General features: G+C 45.6%; 2 protein-coding genes across 4 annotated transcripts in view; both read right to left on the minus strand.

Annotated features, from left to right (window-relative positions):
- Positions 1–2,423: 2,423 nt before the first annotated feature.
- On the minus strand, positions 2,424–12,943 carry cse1l (CSE1 chromosome segregation 1-like (yeast)). Of its 2 annotated transcripts, none has more exons than XM_026996488.2 (25): positions 12,854–12,943; positions 11,743–11,832; positions 11,502–11,644; positions 11,298–11,399; positions 10,672–10,817; positions 9,991–10,081; positions 9,763–9,870; positions 9,506–9,598; positions 9,167–9,334; positions 8,724–8,853; positions 8,518–8,583; positions 8,098–8,300; positions 7,873–7,957; positions 7,733–7,794; positions 7,370–7,506; positions 7,081–7,184; positions 6,837–6,934; positions 6,214–6,364; positions 4,987–5,195; positions 4,506–4,603; positions 4,323–4,408; positions 4,094–4,175; positions 3,754–3,900; positions 3,404–3,635; positions 2,424–3,249 (listed from the first exon to the last, which is right to left on the minus strand). In XM_026996488.2, exons 2-25 carry the CDS (start codon positions 11,825–11,827, stop codon positions 3,160–3,162), a joined length of 2,916 nt encoding a protein of 971 aa, XP_026852289.2. In that variant the 5' UTR covers positions 11,828–11,832; positions 12,854–12,943; the 3' UTR covers positions 2,424–3,159. The 2 variants fall into 2 exon arrangements, with proteins under 2 accessions (XP_026852289.2, XP_026852288.2); XM_026996487.2 differs by having other exon boundaries at positions 11,743–11,837.
- Positions 12,944–16,250: 3,307 nt separating this feature from the next.
- The window catches only part of ptprga (protein tyrosine phosphatase receptor type Ga), a 199,162-nt gene continuing 192,362 nt past the window's right edge, over positions 16,251–23,050 (minus strand). For both annotated transcript variants that reach the window (XM_035520278.1, XM_035520277.1), the window contains exons 23-29: positions 21,396–21,489; positions 20,841–20,917; positions 20,305–20,433; positions 19,633–19,779; positions 19,239–19,381; positions 17,775–17,910; positions 16,251–17,235 (exon numbers count right to left, since the gene is read on the minus strand). In XM_035520278.1, the coding sequence (XP_035376171.1) occupies positions 17,089–17,235; positions 17,775–17,910; positions 19,239–19,381; positions 19,633–19,779; positions 20,305–20,433; positions 20,841–20,917; positions 21,396–21,489 (873 nt within the window). In that variant the 3' untranslated portion in view covers positions 16,251–17,088. The remainder of the gene's footprint in view (positions 17,236–17,774; positions 17,911–19,238; positions 19,382–19,632; positions 19,780–20,304; positions 20,434–20,840; positions 20,918–21,395; positions 21,490–23,050) is intronic.

The raw sequence follows: 23,050 nt of genomic DNA on the forward strand, positions 1-23,050 counted from the left end.
ACTAGTCTACGAATGACTCAGTTGGAATCTTGGAACGGTTCCATTTCTGCGGAAATGCTCGTCAGCTCCTGAACAGGAATGCTATCGGATGCTGGAATGGCTGACATCTTTTGTACCTTCTCCAAAGGTAAACGGCAAGGACCATGGATGCGGCTGTGAAAGCTGTTATAGCCACTCCTATAGACACTCCAGTTCCAAAACCAAGACTTCCATCTGTTTTGTTGTCTGATTTAAAAAAAGAAAAGAACAAAATGGCTTGAGTATTTGACAGTTCCTCATTTTATGTGAACCCCACTCAAGTCTACGCAGAGTTTCAGAAACAGTTACAATATAAGCAACTCACTTTCCACTTTCAGCAGGACTGCACGCGGTTCTCCTTCCCGGGATTCATCATGAATGGTACACCGATAAATTCCCTCATCTGATTCGGAAACCGATCCGATGTGGAGGGACAGGTCACCATCTGCAAAACCTTTTGACAGCATACATCTTTCTTCGTAGCCTCTGCCATGGGTCACAGTGCCAGTTTTACTGTCGTAGTGCAGAACACGTTGTCCGTCTTTCTGCCACTGTGCGTCCCTGGCATTCCTTCGAGTGTCGCCATAGCAGGGGAGAGTGATGGTCTCCAGCTCTCTCGCCACCACTACAGTAGGAACTGAGGGACAACATTTCATGTTAGTTATTCATTTTCTCTCAAATAAACTACTTTAGCAACACCTTTCACAAGTGTCAGTGTAACCCGGTAGGATAATGACTGTTGAACGCTCCCGCTTATCTCACTTCAGGCCTCTTAAGAATGACACAACCACCTCCTTCTACGACACTTACCAAAAACCTGGAGCTTTACATCAGCTGTTTTTCCTCCACAGCTGCAGGTGTAGGATCCGATGTCATTATAGACAGCCGGATTGATCAGAAGGGAGATGTTCCCTCGTGTGGCGTTTCCCGTGAATGTAAATCTTTCCTTAAAATCAGCGCCGATCCTGCACGTCCCGCTGACGCAGCGAGCAACTGTGGTTGTGTCAGGAATGAACCTGCTCCAGTTATTATCGCCATGGCAGACGATGGCACATGGAAGAACTACCGGTTCGCCCACAATAGCTTCCACCACAGTGAAAGACGAGCACACGAACTGAGAAAATAATAACGTGTTGAACGACGGTAGCCGTCAAAGCACAAGACAACACAAAACTGCCTACTCATGGCTAAACATAACTTGACAGTGAAGATTTCACACGGTATTGAAAAGCGATCAAACTTACAGATTAGGCAAACGCACACAGCCAAAGTGGTCTTCATGTTGTGGTGCAGGAATGGAGTATACCTGGCGGTGCAGAAAGCGCCTGGGTTTTAACGGCGGTTAACGCGGAAGTTGCTTATTGATGCCGACAGGTTTTGGAGAAAAGCTCCAGATTTGAGGAAAATGGGCTCTTGATGGCTATATCCTCCCGAAACACCTCCATGTGTGTCCTCTGTAGTGACAGTGTGTTTTTACTTCTGTCATTTTACAAGGTATGTGGTGGGAAATTCCCAAAACTTGTTTTTTCTGTCACTATGAAATGGCTTCCATACAAACAAGTACATTTTATGGAAAGAGAAAAGGTAAGTGAAATATTGATTAGTTACTGATGTTTAACTATGTTTTTATATTGTATAAAATAAAAAAGACAAACAAGAAATTTTAAAGAAACAGAATGAAATATGATTTTTGTTTCACTGAAATATGTCAATACAGACTGTGAAAGAGTTCACTATGCATCTGGTCTAATATCACCTGTATAGCTGGAATGTCAAAAATAGAGAAAAGCTTTTTTCCCATTAAAATTATCCTGACGTCCTCTACAGTGGACATGCTGTTAAATTAAGAATAATATTAATTTTGAAAAACTGTGAATTGTAAGATGTTTGTCTTACTCTTAAGAGACAGAAAATCACAAAAACCCTAAATTTAAATACTTTTTTTTTTTTTTTCACTGGGTCTCAGGATATATGAAATGCTCAGACACTCAAAGGCTCACCGGTGTCACGATATGGCCCCTCTCCCTCGAAGACTCCAAGGGCCTCAATGAGTGTCCAAGGATTGACACATCAACCCAAGGAACAAACCAAGGCTCCGCCCAAAGTATCTCGCTCTGTCAGGCAGCGTCATCGTCTCACCAGGACTCTCCCTTACCTAAAGACCACAGCCTCGGAGCGCCTGCGCCTATACCTAAAGTCATGGGGCTCTACGTTTATGAAGGGATTGTGTCAAGATACGAAGTCTTTGTGTGTGTGCGTTTGTGTTTGCATGGTCACGACTGCTTGTGTTTCTCACCTGATCCTTGTTGTGTCATTACCGTACGCTTATGTGTGTCTAGTGGTGGATGTTACTCAACCCGTCCCCGTATTCTGCTCTGCCTCCTCAACATTACACAGAGAATGTATAGAAGTGCCTCTCTTTATTAACAATTAGACAAAGCCTTAAAAGTAAGACCAGACAAAGACAACACACTGATACATGCAACAAGGGAGGAGGGGAGGACCGCGGGCGTGAGGCTTGGAGGGGCGTCTGCTTTTAGGACATCAGCCCTCATACAGTAAAACTAGTACAGAAAAAAGAAAACCAAAACGCTTCCCCTTCCTTTGTGATACCAAATGTCCGCCAACTCAAGCTGTCGAATGTTTGTCCGGTGTGTCATTTTTGCTCCAAAATACTGTCGTCAACACAGGTAATGGAGGTTTCTTTTGCTTGGATTAAGTGCCAGTAGACCAAGAACAGATTCAAGAAGTTATATCAAAGCGCTAGCTCGAAAATCAGAGTGCAGAAGCAGCATTGGCTCAAACTCAACTGAGCACAGTGGCAGCTGAATACTGGCCACCTAACTGACAACCCTTCCATGTAGGTCAACTTTGCTATTCTCCTCTCATTTTCCCCCACTTTAAAATGAAGGAAATCCATTTCCTTAAAAATTCCGTTATACGGATTACTGCATAACATCGGGCAACTCTGTGGTCACTTGTGTGTGAGAGATCAAGTCAACGGGTCGTCTGTTGGTTGGTGAAGTTCCGGGTACGTCAGTCCCAATCTCGACAGCAAATCCCCGTTCCCCCGCAGCATGCGGACAGTCTCCAGGAAGAGGGCCTCCAGCACCACCCCAAGAGAAAACGCGAGTGCCCCCTTTAGACGAGCTGCACTGATGCTGCCTGGAGATAGCCCTGCAGGAACTGGAGAGCCTCGGCGTTCAGACTCGTGCTCAGCATTGAGGGCACCTTCCGGAAAAAGAAACTCCAAGTCGCACGCATGTTCAACAACTTAATAACAAAGCTTTAGTTAGTTAGTTACTACACCCACAGTAGAGAACATCTGCACTCACTGTAGTGGAGTACTTAACCTCCTGCCACAACCATCCTCTCATGTGCTTACCCTTCCAGGGCAGGCTGTGGAGAGTTTATGTAAAGACTGGGCCAGCAGTATTTTGGGGTTGCTGACGGCGTCTCCGATCGGATCATGCTCCTTCTTGCCGGCGAAGGCCAGCTGAGAGAACGCCGTCTGGTATCCGGGCGTGTCCTCGATATCGATGAAGTGCTCGTCATCTGGAATGCTGTCGTCTTCCGGCAGTTCAAACAGACCGATGAGAGCCTGCAGCACCAGAGGCCTTGTGGAGGAAGAGGAGCGGGTTGAACGGTTGAGAGTCGAGCTGTAAGGCGAAGCCTATCGAATGCGGCACCATTGGCGGGTGCCAAGGAGGACGCAGGTGTGGACCGTTCTCTTACCACAGCTTGGTGTACTCCGTGTCCATCATCGCTGGGCACTCGGTGAGGATCTTTGTGATGCCCACGGCACAGATCTTCTTCTCCACCTGCCCGGACACTTTCTGCACCTCTGGGATCACGATCTTCTCCAGAACCATGCCAAACATCCTGCCATCGAAACAGGGAACCCCACCCGGCAACTAGTTACCAGCTAATATAACCACCACCAGGACTAACACACATCTCAAACTCCATGAAAGAAACACAAATACACTCTACTGCTTCATTAGGGAACAAGTGCTTGACAATACAAACTTTACCAAGTCATTTAAAACTTGTACTAAAACATGTTTACACTTACTTTGGCTGGATGTCATCAAATATCTCCTGCAAGGCGATTGCCCCATATTTCACACAATAGAGGTTCACGAAGACTAAGAAACCTGCAGAAAGAGCAGATGAAGGACTTCAGGGTCAGCCAGTTTCAGTATACAGCACGCTTCACTTCCCTATCATGGGAAACTGCTGCGCTGCCAACAGGCCAGGTCGTCTTCCTAAAACAACTTAAGAGCTTCCTTCTTTTCACGTACTTTTAATGAACTTGGTCGTCTTGGAGCTCTGAAGTCTCTGGAAGAGCAAGATAAAGATCTGCTTCCTATACTGACCAATGGATTCACTAAAACAAAATCAAACAACAAACAGTTACAGAGCAATGCCAGAATGAGTCAAGCTGAAAAATAAAGGAAGCAATGAGTTCCTTGACGCTCACTCACGGCGGCATGTGCTCCACAACGCTGTTGAGCAGGTAGAAGCCCTGGTGGTCGTTGGCCTTGGAGGCAATGAGCTTCTGGAACACTCCGAGCAGGCCGGGCTGGAAAAGTATAGCAGAGATGAGGCCAAACGCAGAGGGTCACAGCACCACAATGCCCAGAAAACCCCACTACCGGAGGAGTACAGCAGTGTGTGCGGTTGAAGGAGGGACAGGGAGGGGATTTGGAGAAAGGTTTATACTGAGGTTGCGGACACCTTCAGATCTGGTAGAAGTTAGCTGTAAAGACCCGACCCCCCCGTCTCACACACACACACACACACACACACACACACACACACACACACACACACACACACACACACACACACACCATACTACTACTACTACTACTAACATCGAATGTAGCAGCTTTAGTCTGAACACCTGGAGTCCCAACACACCCCACGCACACACACACGGACCCTGCTCACGCGGCCACTCACAATCTTGTCCGGGGCGGAGCCGGCGATGGTGGTCCCGCCCTTCTCCAGGTAGGCCTGTAGCAGTCGCACCAGTGGTGGGATGTTGCCCGTGCGCTCCCACAGCACGGGTTGAAGCAGGTGGGGGAAGAGGGCCATGTAGGAGGAGGGGATGGAGCTGGTGTGGATCTCCAGTAGGAGAGACATCACCTGGAACACGTATGGCACAAACTCTGGGGGGGAAAGAGAGATAGAGAGAGAGAGAGAGATATACATATTTATACCGGAACTCCAGACCGAATATGAACCAATTTCATAAACACTGAAAATTCTAACATGAAACCAGGGCTGTCACTGTGTGTGTGTGCGCACAATACTGATTGCCCAAAGCCCTTGGGTCCACGTAGACATAAGTTTTAAGCTGTGTTTATATTTCAGTTTCCGTGATGTGGACCACAACAGTAGATGATGCACTATTGTTTAGTGTTCACACAGTCACATCATTTACTATCTAACCAAAAGATGTAAACGAGTCATACGGATACGTTACATCCTGACTGAACCACTTATATGAAGTATACTTGGTATGTGACAATAACTAGGACATACTGTATGTACTATGCTGAGCTAAACATGTTTGTGGTGCTGGGTGTGTGGAACGGGGCATGTTTCTGACCAGCTGAACACTCAGAGCTGGCAAGATGGATTACAGAGTTTAATGAGCGCTGGGAATTTTTTTTTAATACACGCGTAGTATTGTACATTTTTCCTGGAACTCTAGATAGTCATGGAGACAACAATCCAATGTTCCTGTTCTACAACACGACATCCTACCGCCCTCTAGTGGGACAATATTGAATTGCTTTAGATCATCAGCAAAACGATTTCACTGTTTTATTTTCATGCGAGTGACTTTAGATTAAAGTCGCATTATTTGTGACTGCCTTGACAGATCCTTGGCACCATAGGTTAAAAACTCCAGTCCCAACAAACCATACTAACAAAGCAAATTGCACCAGGGTTCATTTTGGTCGAACCAAAGCTACCAAGCCCAAACAACTGTATTTTAACTTCAAGAACTGGGAAAGGCAATTCCCAAAATATCTATTTTGCCTTGCATAAATGTATTAAATATATCCAAATACACAAACCTGGCTAACCTTACTCTCCTAACGAGTGTGAAGTGTAAACCAGAGACTTGCAGTAAGGTTATGTGGACGTAGTGTGTGCCAGACCCCAGACTCCACCCACCCTGCACATCACTCTGGAGGATCTCGGTGAAGACAGGAAAAAGGGCTTCCTCGAAGCTGAGCACGCTGGCTGGGTTGGCCTTGCACGTGATCCGGATGGACAAGCACAGGGACTCAAACAGGTAGTGGTTGAAATGGGGCTTGCTGGGGTTCTGCAGAAGGGAACACGGACGCGTCAGCACAACCCTCATGTTGCTCAAGCAAACCTTTGATTTTAAATCACATCAGAGGATTTTACGCACACAAAACAGGCGAGTCTTTCTACTGTAACATCATTCCACTCATCTGGTTGTCATTCACTTTACAGGTATGTAAAAGAGAATGAATGACAATTGTTTTTTTAAATAAACGCTTTTAATTATTAAAAAAACAGTTCTCAAATCATGTCCCGTCCTGCCTTTAGGACCGAGTCCTTCTTGGGAAGCGTCCCCTTTAATGGCCGGCTGTTTATATGCGTCCTGCCTGTGTGTCCACTGCCACACCTGGAGACAGGGACTGTCAGACTGGACATGGTGCTCCCTGAAACCAAATCAACTGCACCTTCTAATTTGGGCGGCCTTGGTATGTCCAACGTCCGGGCTCCTTCAGAGCACTGGAGGGACCGGAGACATGCGATTGGCTCACCTTGCTAACTAGGAGGAGCTTGTGTGTGAGCTGGCCAATCAGGGTTGGGATGTAGGGCACGATGGTTTCCTGCAGCAGGGAGAAGCTCCGCATGATGGCTGCGCAGACAAACAGAAAAAAACAGCGACAAAGCGAAGGTGAATAATTTTAGTGCAAGACAAAAAAAATAAAAATAAAAAAATCAATCAATCAATCAATCAGTAGTGGTGGAGTGACAGTTCGGTATGTGAGGAGGCGGTGCCACCTTTCATGATGTACTCATTCTCAGATGAGCCTGGTATTGCCAGAGCATTGAACAGGTTGTTGAGGAGCTGTTCAGTGAAAGGGGCAATCTCTGTAGCAGAAAACCTGAACACGTAAAAAGGGGAAAACTCACTCTAATTTTCTGTTTAGCGAATAACATCAAATGTCTGACAAACCACCACCATCAGTAGCTGTACAAGTTCTAGCTGCGCGCTGCGGGGGGGGGGCGGGGGCGGCTCCTGAGCTTGGCAACGTCTCTACAGAGGACAGAGGAAGGCACATGGGCTCACAGGGTGGAGTTGTTGGGTCCCCTCATGGTGAAGAGGCGCTCCAGGGCATGGGCGGTGTAAGTGTGCTGAACCGTGCTCTCCGCCCGCAGGTGAGCCACGAGCAGGGGCACCGTCTCCAGCAGCTGCTCCTTGGGAAGCTGTGGGCAGCACGTCAAGGTGGCAGACAGAGACCAGGGTGAGTGGCATTGCACAGAGAACACCTGCTTATTCGAGAGACCACGGCAACACTCAACGCCGCCTGGCCGATCTTTCTAGCGATCACTGCCATGGCGAGAATTTGGCACGCAGGGCATCTCGCAGGAGAGGCGAAAGAGAAAACGTGGCGGACTCCTCTTTCGGAGTGGAACACGCAGGGAAGGGTACCTGGCTTCTGAAGGTCATGACGTACTTGACAGCATCTGCTTTCAGGACTGGAAACTCGTTCACTGTAAAAGGGAATACCAATCTTACTTCACCCCACAACGCCGGCAGAGATATATCTGGTGCGAGACGACCTCTCTTACCGCTGGGAGACCTCAGGTCCGGCAGAATGTGGCTCACAAAGAACTCTGTCAGGTTTACGAGCTCATTGGCCTGCGTTATGCCGTGCTGCATAAGAGAATTGAGCAACGAATCAAGTAGAGGTTTTTTCCCCCCCTCATGAAGACGCAATAAGGAGCAGCACAGTTGGCCGGCTCTGTGTAAAACGGCATGAGGCCTGGGTCAAAGGGGAGAGGGCATGTCCTGACCTTCTGCGTCTGAGCCTTGGAGGCCAGTGACGTGACTAGGTAGATGGCGGAGTCTTTATGCTTCCAGTTTGCAGCGGGGTTCTTGGCGTACTCATTCAGCATGGAGTTCACATAGCCGGAGAAGATGGCCGTCACCGGACCCTCGAAGAACCTGCAGAGGCCTCGGACCAGGTCGCACGCTGCCCTTCGTCTGGTGTCGATATCTGCCATGGTGGGAGGGGTAGAATAGGAGGAACAACGTGATGAGACACAACAAAAGGAAAAACCAAACAAACAGAATCAGCAGCAACATTTTAAAAGCAAAGACCCAAGGCTTTAGACAACTGTGTCCCCACCTTCTCTAAATTATGACTCAAAGTGGTGCTCGACAACAAAACCTCTCATTGGACAAATTAGGAACTAAACTGGAACAGACGGTACCTGATCCTTCAAGGTCTCTTATAATATACTCTTCAGAGTTATCCTCAAACGCTTCTTCATCCGCACCTGCAACGGATGCGTAACAAAACGCGCTAAAAGCCACACTGCGCAAAAAAAGATGACGTAAACAAAAACAACTATGAAGAACCAGTTCCAAGTCAGAGGCTCTTAAGAAAAATAAAGTGGCTCTGAAACTGCGCACGTACTTCTGAACTCCATGTTGGGGACGATGACCTTCTCGCAGATGCTGGTGAGCGTGTTCTGGTCTTCGAACAGATGCTTGTAGTGCGGCCTCTCACACACGGATGCCAGGAACTGAATGGCGTTGCTCACTAGCTGTGAAAACCCAAAGACAAACCCACGAGAGCAGTTCACTCATTCAGAACATTTCAGCAGGAGCAGGAGGACGACACCACATGCAGAGTGACCCTGACTCCACGCCTGCATCTCGGACCATCTCCACTTCAGTTTTAGGAGAAGTGGGCACACCTGTGTAATCCAGACAGACCATTTCGCCACCGTGGATCCATTCCAATGAACAGGTCATCCAAGTATCCAACAAGCATTCTTGGGTGAAATCTGTGAGCCTTCGGCACACCTCGGCTTGGCTTCTCTAAAGATTAGACAGCGAGAACGGCCACTCACTCACCAGGTCATATTTCACCTCCTGCCCTGTGGTGACCAGCAGGTTCCAGATGGCCGTGACGAAGCGTGGAAGGTAGGGCTGGAACTCTTCGTCGTACTTCTGGGCGTAGAGTGCAGCGTTGTCGCAGATCTGAGACTTCAGCAACTCCAGGAGGCCTGCCTCCTCCTCATCCTGTGACGAAGAGCAATGGAGAGCTGAACGAAGATCGAGCATTTAACCGCTTTTTGGATTAAATGTCTGCAGTATAAACTTCCTGTTGCATTAGCACGAAGGGTAAACCCTAGCCTTGTCGTGACCAGGGGAGGTCTTTCAGTGACGGAATGAAAACAACAGTGCGCTCACTTCAGTCTGTAAAAGCTTGTTATCCAAGGTTAACAAATTGTGGAAATGTGTCATCCAAGTCTCCATATTGTCCTCAAAGAACTCTGGAAGATCCTGGACAAAGTGCAGAGAAAGACACATGAGGACGAGCACACACACGCAGCTATTAGGTGATACTTAAAAACAGTCAAGGAACATCTAAACTTTACAATTACAGGTCCTGCATCAGGCCACTTTGAAGGAAACTAAACAATTAATGTATGAAAAGGACGCCGTACCTGGAAGTTGAGACTGTAAAAAAGCTTGGAAATGAGCGTGAGGGAGGAGAAGAGGACCTTCAGGGCATTGATGTCTGTGGCGTGAGTTTGACACAGGTCAATCGTGGCCTGTGAGTGGAGAGGGAGGGAGAGTGTGTGTCCTTGGTCCTCCACTTGATCAGAGCTAACCCTGATCTGTACCCTACCTTGGCTAATCTAAAAAAAAAAACGAGGGCTGGCAGCCTTTACCTTGAAGAGCTCAGTCAGCGGCTGAGCGAAAGTATCCAGCACCAGTTTGATCTCCATCCACAGCTCATTGGACTTGAATTCATGCCGATACCTGAGAGAGAGAGAGACTGATGGATGCTACTGTCCAAAATGACTCATGTCAGCAATTATTTTACATTTATGGCATTTAGCAGACGCTCTTATCCAGAGTGACTTACAAAAATGCTTTGTCATTTACATTTAGAATACATCCTAACCAGTACAGCAAGTTAAGAGTCCAAGACACCACCGAACTAGAATACTGCTGCAATACAGGGATCACTGCTGATGCCTACAAGTGCAAAACACATGTAAGCTCCATCTCAGCAGAGGCAGGACCTCTGGAAATGACTCCGGTTCAGTGCAGTCCTCAGAACACCAGTCCAACTAGGTCTCTGTTCTGCTCAAAGCCCCAACACACCTTAGCCAGGTAATCAGGAACTCTGCAGCCCACAATTACCTGGTTCAGGTGTATGAGGAGCTGGGAAACAAAATCCTGGACTGGACACTCCAATTATAGGACTAACCGGCCAATGCCATCAGAAGAGAAGCTGGAATATGAGACTCCCTGAGCCATAACCAAGCTTTCCCATTGTTTTCCCACCTTTTTAGCAAGCAGCTCAAAAATAACCAAACATCAATCAAAGACAATTGCAGGGATACCTTTTAAAAAGCGAGTGAGCAGTGCGGAGCACGCCATTGATGATGTGGAAGTCTCCGCTCTGGAAGCGCGTCACCATTTCAGTCAGCAGGTCAGGCCACTTCTGAGGGAAGTCTTCTCTGCCAATGATACTAATGGCGTCGCTGAGCTATGAGAAACAGGAACAAATCTATATCTACTCAATCTATAACAACCACAATTATCAGACCATCATACTATAGTGTTTTATACCAATAACATCTTTGTAAAATAGATCCACCCATATATACACACTTACAAATCTTTAGTTAGTAGAGCTTTGGAGGAATGAGATGTTGATTTCCCACAATAAAGCAAGCAGGCATCCAAAACACATGTATGTATGCATGCATGTATCTACCATGTTCTACAGTACCATCTGTTTGACGTAAATATTGTAAACTACACACCATGTAACACTCAGAATGGTGATGCACTTACCTACCTAATCCACTTAAATATCTTTTTGCCAAGTTACAATTTAAGTAATTTTTTGTATTTAACTGTACTATATGAGTGCAAACTACCCCCCACCCCCACAACAGGGTGGTTAGTCAGGTCTGTGTATCTGTCTTGAGGAGTACATCTGCCTGTAGTGTACAGCTGATACCTGTTTCTGTATTTGCTCTGGACTGGTCAGCATCAAATTTACAATGTTGGCTTTGACAGCTGTCCGGTCAGGGTCTGAAATTTTGTTTGGTTCATCTTCAACCTAAAGCAGAGAGAGTACAGACATGACGTACGATGAAGGAAGGGAAGACGCCCTTCATTTTCTTTCTATTTACAAAACAGGAATCGTAAAGCCCAGACTCACTATACGCCAGTTCCTCTTTATGTAATTCTTGAAGGTGACTGCAGCGCACACACGGATAACGTCGTCCTGGGATTTCTCCAGTGCAGTGAGCAGCAAAATAGGGTAGTTCTGATTCCCCTCCACCGATTCTAGAAACTTCTCAGCTGCAAAAGAGGAGTCAGATGCATCAGGTGCAAACGATGCACTGACCTAGGAGGTAAACGCATCAGAGAAAGGTAACGCGACGTCACAAGAATCATACCTGGCCGTCTGACGAGGGGATCCGGGCTTAGTGTTTTCTGCAAGTACTCAGTCAGAGTATGGAGGTTGGCGTCATTTAGCTCCATGGTAGCTAGACTTCAAAAAAAAGGTAGAATGTTTCACAAAATAGAGGTAACAATCTGGAATACAGTGTACCAATTAAGAAAACTACTCATCCGGTTGTACACCAATTAACGGCTAATTTAAGGTGGACCTTGCGATTGTAATGGATTGTAATAATGATCCAAAATGATGGATTTTGAGTTGCTAGCACCAGTGTCGCCATTTAAAAAGCATGCAAAGCTAACGCCTATACAACTTCAGAGGCAGCGCCGTTGTCAATTTCGACGTGTAAAGACGAAACCGTCCACGTTACACAGTCACGGACTTGATCGTCTTTATGCATCGTTAGCTGAAGTAAAGGTTGACTGACGGCAAAAAAAGACAAAAAGGTCTGACACAAGCTAGCGAGGTTATTGGAGAAACAAGCCGCCCAGCGAACATCCCCCTCACGTTAGAAACCTCACACCCACGGCCGTGCAGGCCATCGGGGCGGCTAGTCGGTCAGCTAGGTACCCAACTGTGAAATGTGAAGACACCAACCGGCTGGGTGGGTAGTTAGTCGTGCGTTATGGCGATATTAGCGAGCTGGGTAGCACGACACGGCATTTCTACCCTCTTATGAGGACACTGAGCACACAGCACCAACTGTTGCCAGGTGTGCTAGCCAGCTAGGCTAGCCGAGCACGCTGCTAACCGCTATGCTATATTAGTTTAGCTACGTGGCTAGTGATCTGGCTAAACTGTGACCCTTATTCTAAAAACAAGTAATACAGTGCAATGCAGCAGAAAGGTTAACTACATCTGCTACAATAGTCAGCTAACTGACGTAGCTCGTCTTTAGGAGCTACGTTTAAGGTCTTAATAGTTTCGCATACTAATATTAGCTTAGCTGGTAATGAAGCGCTAACGTTAGATAGATCGCGACAGAGCTTCTCAATGGAATTCAAGCTAACGGCTTGTCTAAGGGCCAATATTATCAAAGTACACAAACGATAGACATTTAAGACAATGTGTTTTTGAACGTTATATTTCTTTTGCGTTCGTCTTACCCAGTGAGTCTCGTATAAGCGCTCTAATGCCCGGCGGAGAACTTCAGCCGTTTTCAAATGTCTCCAACAACTACGCGGTCACGACTTAAAGCGTGCGCATGCGCAGTAAGTCCAGGGCCCCTAGTTTGCATCGAGATATACCGATATACCGAACTATCGCACGGTCGCTTTGACGCACCTTGGACTCGACATGCTCACATTATACTGTCAAGTTCACGCAAACTTTCTGAAGGTTAGAAACAAGTAGATTTCAACCAAAATGACAATGTCTAGAGCGAAACAGAATCGAGCTAATGTCTCTAAGTTTATTAAATTCTGTATAAACCTTTCAAAAGGCCTAGCACAATATCCAACAAGATTATGTGGGAGCATCTCATTCTGTAGGCATTAGATGTCCCGTCCTAGTCATCTTCCTCAATCATCAGAAAGTATTTTATTTAGTAGTATTTTATTTAGTAGACCAGCTAGTCTACAACACATTAGAAGTGTAACACCCACGAGAGATGTAACAAAGCAGCCTTATGCAGCCAGGTGGCATGTTTCACCCACACTCGTTCCAAAACTCATTCTTTCGCGTCAGAAGGAAGCTTGCCTGAGTTTAGGATGTAACACCTCGTGGAGGGCTATAAATGAAACAGTATTTACGGTTTTCAACAGAGACTTTTGTTATATCAGCGAAGGACCCAGTATGTGGGCCAAAGCTGTTAGGCTGTAAGCCTACTTCCAACTCCCAGTCCCTCCCACAGGAAACTCACGTCAACATTCTGTCGTCCATTTCTCCTATTAATTATTATTTGGTTTTGAAAATACTTCTAGTAACTTTTTGTCATTTACAATGTGAAACCACTCAATAGTTATTTATTGTCTTGTGAATATGAAACATTTTGGACAGATATGGGAAAAATGTTTTTCCAAATTTTGCTCCAATTTACCTGGATTTCGGTATGATGCGGTTTTTTTTCTAAATAATTCTAATGACCTTACGGATATTTGTTTTTCATTAATATTGTTTTTCATGTGTCCAAATTTAGCATGCACAAATGTGAATGGAGTAAGAAACGACCAACATTCGTCTCACTCTTTGCTCAGTATCATAATTACGTGGTTGCTTTGCGTTTCGCTTATATCAAATTAGGACTTAAATTGCTGAATGTGTACAGTGAGATTGCGAATGTGTTTCCCCCTCCGACTCTTGGTATATGGATTATTTTATGTTTTTATTCCTTAAGAATTACTGCCCTTATTTGTTTGTAAATATGATGACCTGCTATTCAACCCCCCCCCCCCCCCCAAAAAAAAACAGATGGATGTTGTTTTCGAAATCGCCTCTATTGCACTCTGTGATAAATAAAAATATTTAAAACCCCATAAAAAGGACGCTTGCCAACCTAGCCCAGCAAACGAGAGGGAACGATTAAAAACATTACCACAAGGGGGCAGTGCAAAACCTCGTATTCGAATTTGTGAAAGGAAAGATTGCAGGTGTAGTGTTGTGAAATATGTCACAGCAAATTCCATATGTTAGTGGTCTTGAAAAGTAGGTCTTATACCAGATCATCATGGTTTAGTTCAGGTAACCAAAATTTCAAAATTAACAGACTGGCACAACGCAGACTGCATGGATTTGCTTAAAGTACATCAAAACCCATATTTTATTTTATGTATAGCAATACAATTTACATATTAAATAACACTATAATAGAATGCTTTGATATAGCTTTCAACAAAACAAGAAAACTTTTCTTTCGTTTTGTGTTATTCCAGATTACAAAAAGACGATGTGAGATTGACACCAATCTACTTCAATCAAAGTCAATGGAAGGAACTTAGTCAGTGGCTTCTCACAACGGAATTCGGAATCAGACCCCCCCCCCCCCCCCCCCCACAAAAAACCCCCCAAAAACCTCATATTCTCTTTTAAAGAAATGAAAACAAAAGCAATACACAAAATGATGAGAATATCACAATCACTGCCTTGCGGGATGGATGACGTGGGCTCTATTAGGAATGTGATATCAGTCACTCTGTGAATGGACCTGGGTCCCCCGTCTTTTGACACCTTTAATTCCCGCACACAAAATATTCGGGGAGCTGAAAGTTAAAGGGAAAAAAACACCTTTAAGTGAAAATAATCATGATCATACACCACGCAGGGTTTATAGAATTGGTTGGTAAATTAAAAAAAATATATATGTACATTCAAAGGATAACCAAGAGAAGCTCAAGATATTAACGTCTGTGTTTAAATGCAGCATATACGCGTATCTTGAAGGCTCAGGCTGAAGGTGGATCGTGCGGAAAAGGACAGCTGTGCGCCAGCGGAAACGTCCGGGAGCTGCAAGTTCATTTTTCAGCCTCCGTTTTTTTTCGGTTTTTCTTTTAATTCCTCTTTTTAAAAAAGAAAGAAAGAAACTAAGGGCACGAAAATGAACCAGTATCAGTGCTTCTCTCCATCACTTCAAGCTTGTGGCATCAAACTCTGGAATTTGCGGATCCATCACAAAAAGTAGAAACGTTTCCACACCCTCCACGAATCCGCATCGTTCCCTGCAAATCAAAAACGCGACGCTCTTTGAACAAAACGCATTTTCATAGAACCGTACAAGGAGCGTAAGTGCCAAATGATCAAAGTTTGCTATCGGCCAAATGATCAAAAAAAAAACAAACTATCGGCTTGGGAATTCATGTTTTTAGCTTCATGAAATAAAAACTTCCCTGACAGACAAACAAACAAACACACACACAATTAAAAGAAAAAACAAGAAAAAAACAACACTAATTTGCATTAGCTGACATGGTCACGCGTTCTTATACGGTTTTTCTACTGGAAATGAATGAATGAAGAGCTGGAGTCTTTGGTAAAACTTTTGACAAATCAAAGGTCCCTCGTGCGGTGGTCGGGTGCGACATGTCTGTTAACAAGGCCATTGGTCGATGCGGCACGAGAGCGGCTGTCCTGGCGCTCGTGACATATGAGAAAAGTGAGTGCATCATGGAGATCGAAGGTTGCAGGCGTCTCTGAGAAAGCCAGTCGACCCAGGAGCCGCGCTGGAAACAGCCGGCACTGGACACAGTCTGCATTTTTTGCCCTTCAAGCGCTTTAGAAGTGTTCGGGAGAACTGGTCAGCACCAAACATGACACACTCTTACATCATACACCGGCGGAGATGAGATCGGGCTGTAGGAAAAAAAAACAAAAAAAACACACCACCACACACACCGATACTCGTGATGATACAGGGAGACCAAGTAAGCTATCGGAGACTGCGGCGAAAGACTGGGAGTGGGACGTCAAGCAAACCCGCCAGCCGGTACCAGAGGTTAGGCAACGCGAAAATGACCCACCGCTTCATTCCGTCCATACCAGGTTATAGAGCAGCAGCTTGCGTAATAAAGGAATCAATCCCAGCAGGGGGCGCTAGAGAGAGCAACGGCTGCTCCTGGCAAGTGAGAATTACTCAACCAAGTCTACAAGGGACCAGTTGCTTGTGACGGTTTACATTTACAAAACCACAAGTTATAATGAGATACGATGTATTCATATATATTAAAAGCATAATGTGAATAATAATAATAATAATAATAATAATAATAACAACAGTTCACAGTAGCTGTTTTAATATCACCTGTAGAAAGAGAAATATGAGTCAAACAGGCTAAATGCATAATGAAATTTTTGGGACGTAGAACTCAGAAATAAGCACACGAATCCATATTGCTTGTAGACTTCACATGCTAATGACCTGCTGTTTGTGAGCTTAAGGAATTTAGATTTTGGGTACGTGATGAACTATGAGGCTGGAGGAGTTATTACCCTTCATCGTTTTGCAATTATTCCTGCTGCTGATGAATTTAGCCTTACAGTGGAATGTCAAAGCATGGGTGTAGTGAAGGAAAGACAGACAGAAAGAGAGAGAGAGAGAGAGAGAGATAGATAGAGAGAGTAAGACCGAAACAGGCAGTAACACTGATATTTTCATAGTGCAAACTAGACAGAAGTGTATTTTGTTCTGTTGTCATGAACTCAAAATCATAGGTGCAAATGTTCAGTAGGACATTAAGACATAAAATGGCGGGAAAAAAAATAAATATCAAAAACTTTTTATCAGTGTAAAAAAGTAATCAGGTTATTCGTTTAACCAAGAGTTCTGGCAAAAAAGGCCTCAGAAAAAGTCTCTTAGTCCTTGAAGTTTTACAAAGCAGGTTAAGTGCCTCGTTTCGTCTGCCTTGGATCCTCAAACGAGGGACTCCATGCTCTCGGCGGGGTCTGACTCCTCAGACAGGGACATGCTGCCGTTCCTGTCCAGCAAGACGGGGCTGGCTCCATTTTCCTTAGTGTTCACCAGACTCAGCATAGCCTTGTACAGATACTGGTACTGCTCCTGGGAAACACAGAGGGGCAGGTGGACACAGGACAGGGGGACATGGTGGTCACAGAGCCGGCGCCAGCATATCCTGGACATGAGGTGGGCAGAGCCTGGCTGTAGCGCCACACCTCTACGGAGAAATTTGGGAATTTTCAATGTGTGGGAAAGGAACACATGAGCCATAAGAGCTCTAAAACCCAAAACATGTATTATTCTAATACTGATTTAACATATATGAATAATTAAACTTAGAGATGCCAAATGTTCATTATGCATAGTTTATTTTATGCATTAATACTAAACTAAGGTGTTCTGCATAAGGTTTACACTACTTACATTTTGATAAAGATGTGGGATGATAAAAAAAAATTGAAAAGAGGAAAACTTCACCCAGAACTGCTAATGCAGGAGAAGGGATGTTTTTCCATTAACAAAGAGGACGGAGCCCGTTAGCACAACCTGGCACCTATTACTTCCCATTCATTTTTATTAGCGTTATCATTTCTGGCTGGAGTACATCTTGAAGGCTCGGGACGCAGGACGGCGCTGCTTACGATGTCAGTGAAGACGCCGGGTCTCGTGAGGTTGATCATTTTGGCCACCTGATACACACCGACAGCATTCTCATTCTCCAGCTGCTGACTCAGAGTGGTGAGGGCACAGAACATACCTGCAGATACCGCACCGTACCTGCCGGCCAGCAGGGGGAGACACACGCACGCACGAACGCACACACACACGCACACGCGCACACACACACGCACACACGCGCACACACGCACACACACACACGCACACACGCGCGCACACACACACACGCACGCACACGCACACACACGCGCGCGCACACGCACACACACGCACACACGCACACACACGCACACGCACACACACGCACACACACTCGCACACACACACACACACACACACACACACACACACACACACACACACACACACACACACACACACACACACACACAATCTGTTACAGCAGCCAACAATCAATTCAAAATGAACCAAAACAAAACTATCACCTATTATGCATTAGGGGCAAGCCCTGCACAGCACTGCCAGTAAACGGACATTTTTAGGACCCAGTGGAAATGGAAAAGGCAAAGTGCCCATCTCCCTTTAAGGCAACAAACATACACACACACACACACCTGCGGTGATGGCACAAACTGTGAACTCTTATAGCCAGCATTCCCGTTATATAAATTTCCAGCGTACGGCACCTGAAGGTACTGTGATCCGATTAGACATAATGGGGACCTTTAATAGCACACGGCTTTACCATCCTGACAATAGCACAATGCTGGTCTCACTTCATCTGTATTCATTATGGAAATGAAAAACTGCTTCTCACATCTGTTAAAGACAAAACGACTAATTAAGCTTTTTATGGGCTTCATTGTTACTATGGTATCAGCGCTAAGGGGTTCAGGGAAGATTGTTGCCTTAATTAAAGGCATATTTACTAATAATAGGCACTCGATTATCAGTAAAATGAGGCTTGCTGGGTTAAAAAACAACCGCCTCTGGGATCTTTGTTTGTTGAGGCCTTGTGTCCCCTAGGCTTTGAGAATCGCAGAGGCTCTCTCTTCATAAAAACGGGTGTTTTTACGGTCATTTGTTTTTTTTTAAATCTCTGCCACTTTGGAAACTCAAATTCAAAGGATCAGAATGTATGAGGCTTACTCATAGGGATCATCTGTCATTTATCCAACACTTCCGTTTCCCAACCTCAACCCCCGGAGACCCCCCCCCCCACAGCCTCCGGGGCAGAGGTTCTGAGCGCCTCAGTTTCCCTGCCACCTGGTCTGGGAGACGAGGCGGTAACCCCGGCTAACCCTCGCTGAACTACGCACTGCAGTGCACACCAACCAGAAGTGGTTTGGCTAAACTAGGTCAGTGGGCAGCTGCGTGTGCTGATGTAGGACCAGTCCCCACCAGCCAAGCCCCACTGGGTAGTACAGGCAGAGGCAGGCCGCGGCTGGTCTGGGGTCAGAACTCACTCGTCGTGCACTATGGTGGGGCCGTCACGGGTCATGGCTTCTTCTTTGATGATGTTGATGAGTTCGAAGGTGCTACTGATCGGAGCATCAGGGTTGGGCCATTTCGGACATTGGAAATGACGCACCTCCAAGACATAGTCATCCTGAGAAACAGGGAGAGCCACACACAGAAATGAACACCGTTCTTCACCTGGACACTTCTGCATTTGTCTGTTTCAGTGAAAATGTAGTCATAGGGTGTTATAAATTATTCAAACTGGATCCTCTCTCTCTCTCTCTCTCTCTCTCTCTCTCTCTCTCTCTCTCTCTCTCTCTCTCTCTCTCTCTCTCTCTCTCTCTCTCTCTCTCTCTCTCTCTCTCTCTCTCTCTCTCTCTCTCACACACACACACACACCTGCGTGGCCTCCAGGATAAAGTCATGGATGATGATCTGTTCCTCGTTGGACAGGCAAAGTCTGTCTTTGCTAATAAGCGTGACAGTAAAGGCCTCACAGTTCATGGCTTCCTCTCGACTTGGCCAGTACACAAACTCATCCTCAGCCTGCAGAGAGAGAAAGAGAGAGAGAGAGACAGAGAGAGAGAGAGAGAGAGAGAGAGAGAGAGAGAGAGAGAGAGACAGAGAGAGAGAGAGAGAAAGAGAGAGAGACAGGGGGAGAGAGAGAGACAGGGGGGAGGAGAGACAGAGAAAGGGAGGGAGAGAGAGAGAGAGAGAAAGTGGGGGGAAGAGACAGAGAGAGAGAGAGACACACACACAGAGACAGACAGAGAGAGAGAGAATAGAGATTGAGAGAAAGTGAAATGAGAAAATCTTTAAGCATTTGAGAACTTGCTATTAAGGGGAGAATAAATAGAGAACGATAATGAATGTAACAAAATAGAAAAAGGGAGAAAGAAGTAAATTAAGAATGAAAGCGCCCGCCCACACCACACCCCGAGCCTGCCCACACTACACCTCAAGCCTGCCCACACTACACCTCAAGCCTGCCCACACTACACCTTGCACTAGGACTTTGTGATGTTATACTGTGGCCCCGCATGTGTTCTGACTCAGGACTCCGTTACCCACCAGGCCCTGGTTATCTGGAAGCATGACGATGATTTGAGCGTTGTGGTCCCAGATCATCCTCCAGAAGTCTTTAGTGGTGTGGGGCAAGGGATGCTGGGTAATGATGAACTCATTGCTGCGGTAGTAGCCCTGTGTGGTCCCAGAAAAGAAAGAAACCACACTCAGACTGACCACTGATCAGTTCTATTAGGAGTGACTAATAGAGAAACCACACTCAGACTTTTCTGATCTGACCACTGATCAGCTCTATGAGGAGTGACTAATATGGAAACCACACTCAGACTGTTCTGATCTGACGTCTGAACAGTTATATGAGGAGCGGCTAATATAGTTTTCACAAAGCATTTTGGCTCCAGATCCTCCAAAGTAAAAATCATTCATAAAGCTTGTTAAAACCTCACGCCATGTCACTGCTTATTCAAAAGGAAATGTATACGTTTGTTCTGCTCTAGACTGCACAGTGTAAAACACATTTCTCAGAAATAATTATTAAGACAAACAATTAAGATGTTTAACAGGAACGGAGGTGCACTCACCATGATGTAAGACGCGTTGATGTAATCGGTGCCTTTCATCCCAGGTAAGGGAGCCAATCCCACACGTGCTCTCTCCGCTGCGAGGGAAGAGCAACCAATCAGGTTGCGGGATGTGTTCGAGAGGAGAGATGTGGTTGGTTCAGGGAGTAGGTGGGGTTTTATGTGGACTTGTGTTTTTATGTGTGTGTGAGAGAGAGAGAGAGAGAGAGAGAGAGAGAGAGAGAGAGAGAGAGAGAGAGAGAGAGCGCGCTCCAAACGCAAGAGTCACTTGAGCTGTCACACAACACTCACAAGCAGTGTGTGTGCATGTGTGTGAGCATGTATGTGTGTGAGACAGGGAGAGCATGTATGCATGTGTGTGTGTGTGTATGTGTGCGTAGATGTGCAGGTATATGTATGTGTGTGTGTGAGCATATGTGTGTATGAGCATATTTGTGTATGTGTGTGTGTGTATGAGAGAGAGAGAGAGCATATGTGTGAGTGTGTGTACATGTGTTTGTGTGTGTTTGCATGTGTGTGCGTTTGTATCTGCCTGTGTGTGTGTGTGAGACTCACATGGTACTACAGAGGAGTTGCGGTTCTTTTCCTTGTTACAGTCTTTCTGTGCGCTGAAGCACTCAGCAGACCTGGCGTTACACTGAGTCACCAGCTAGAGGAGGAAGAGGATAGAAAACAGAAAATCTCATCATCTCTGCACGATTCACAACCCACCACACACTGATGACACATTACACAGAGACGCTGAGAGGACAACCCCTGTTCATTTCTGGACGTAGTGAGTGTGGCAGATTCTGATTAAATCACTCATGTCCTCAAATGAACCAAGAAATGACCCCCAACTAATTAAGCCTTCATCTGGTCTGCTATAGACCAATCAGAGCCTGAGCCAATCAAGGTTAACCGAAGAGTCAATACCAATTCTTCAGTTCAGAGCGTCAGAGACGTAAAAATGACCTTTACACTTGACCTTGATTAGGTAATCTCTTGAAACTGCTCTATATAATGATCTTACGGGCCGGCATGCTGACTGTGCTGTGTTTTTCAATGCTGGAGAGAGGTTCTAAGCTTTGGGCCTTCAGGTTCTGGTCCATGCAGCTACACTCCACAGGTACCTTATAGCCCCGTTCAGAATGAAACTGTGACTTACTTCTGATTATGGCAATATCGATCTGTTCCTTTTTTACCCCCAAGATAGATTAGTAGGTTTGCTAATCTAGATATAGTCTTATCCACTAGAAAGATAAGAGATATGTGATAAGATCTGAAATCATATATTTGCTGTTTTTATTCCCATGTATCACTCACTCTGACTATTAAATAGAGGTCTACAGTCAGGGCGTGTGTGTGTGTGTGTGTGTGTGCGTGCGTGCGTGTGCGTGTAACATTTCCTTGGAATGAGAGAGCAGAGAGACGAACTTTAACTTCAGCCTGAAGGCTAATTGCACTTAAACACAATGGCGTCCACTGTTCTGCATGAACACTCTCAATCTAACACAACCAGGGGATGCAGTGCATTGTGGGTGAGCGAGATGAGAGCCACTTAAAGTCAAAGCATGTTCTAGAAACCCCCCCTCACCGAAACTGTCTCCTGCAGCACACTGGGGTTGCCCTGGCGACGGCAGTGACATTTGAAATGAAAGCCTGAGGCAGTTGTTTGTTGTTCCTTTTAACTGTTAATTCACCTACATCCTTCAATCCTAATCATATCAACTTCATTCTGAATTTTTATTATATATGTGTGTGTGTGTATGTGTGTGTGTGGGGGGGGGGGGGGGAGAGGATGTGAAAAATGCAAAAAGAAAGGAAGACAGAGAGAGAGAGAGAGAGAGAGAGAGAGAGAGAGAGAGAGCGAGTGCACAAAATAGCACTGCTTTTGCAAAATTGTATGGTGGGTATGCCAGTACAGCATTATTTAAAATGAAAAATGAAAACAAGAGACAATGAGACAGGTTGAGAAAGAAACAGGAAAAGAGATATTCATAGAGAGAGAAAGAGAGAGAGAGAGAGAGAGAAAGATGTGGAAGGAGAGAGGTAGAAAGAGAGGCAAAGATATATAGAGAGAAATGGATATGGAGAGGGAGAAAGAGGGAGAGAGGGAAAGAGGAAGATGAGAGAGGGAGATAGGGAGAGAGAGGGAGAGAGAGGGAGAGAGAGAAGGAGAGAGAGGGAAAGAGGAAGATGAGAGAGGGAGATGGGAGAGAGGGAGAGAT

The sequence above is a fragment of the Electrophorus electricus genome, chromosome 20 (assembly GCF_013358815.1).
Source record: "Electrophorus electricus isolate fEleEle1 chromosome 20, fEleEle1.pri, whole genome shotgun sequence".
Classification (NCBI taxonomy): domain Eukaryota; kingdom Metazoa; phylum Chordata; class Actinopteri; order Gymnotiformes; family Gymnotidae; genus Electrophorus; species Electrophorus electricus.

Coding starts and splice junctions, on each gene's coding strand:
- cse1l (XM_026996488.2), bottom strand. CDS start 11,827: ATGGAGCTAAATGACGCCAACCTCCATACTCTGACTGAGTACTTGCAG. Junction 7,507..7,732: donor TCATGACCTTCAGAAGCCAG/GTACCCTTCCCT, acceptor TGCTGCCCACAG/CTTCCCAAGGAGCAGCTGCT. Junction 3,901..4,093: donor TTTGATGACATCCAGCCAAA/GTAAGTGTAAAC, acceptor TTTCGATGGCAG/GATGTTTGGCATGGTTCTGG.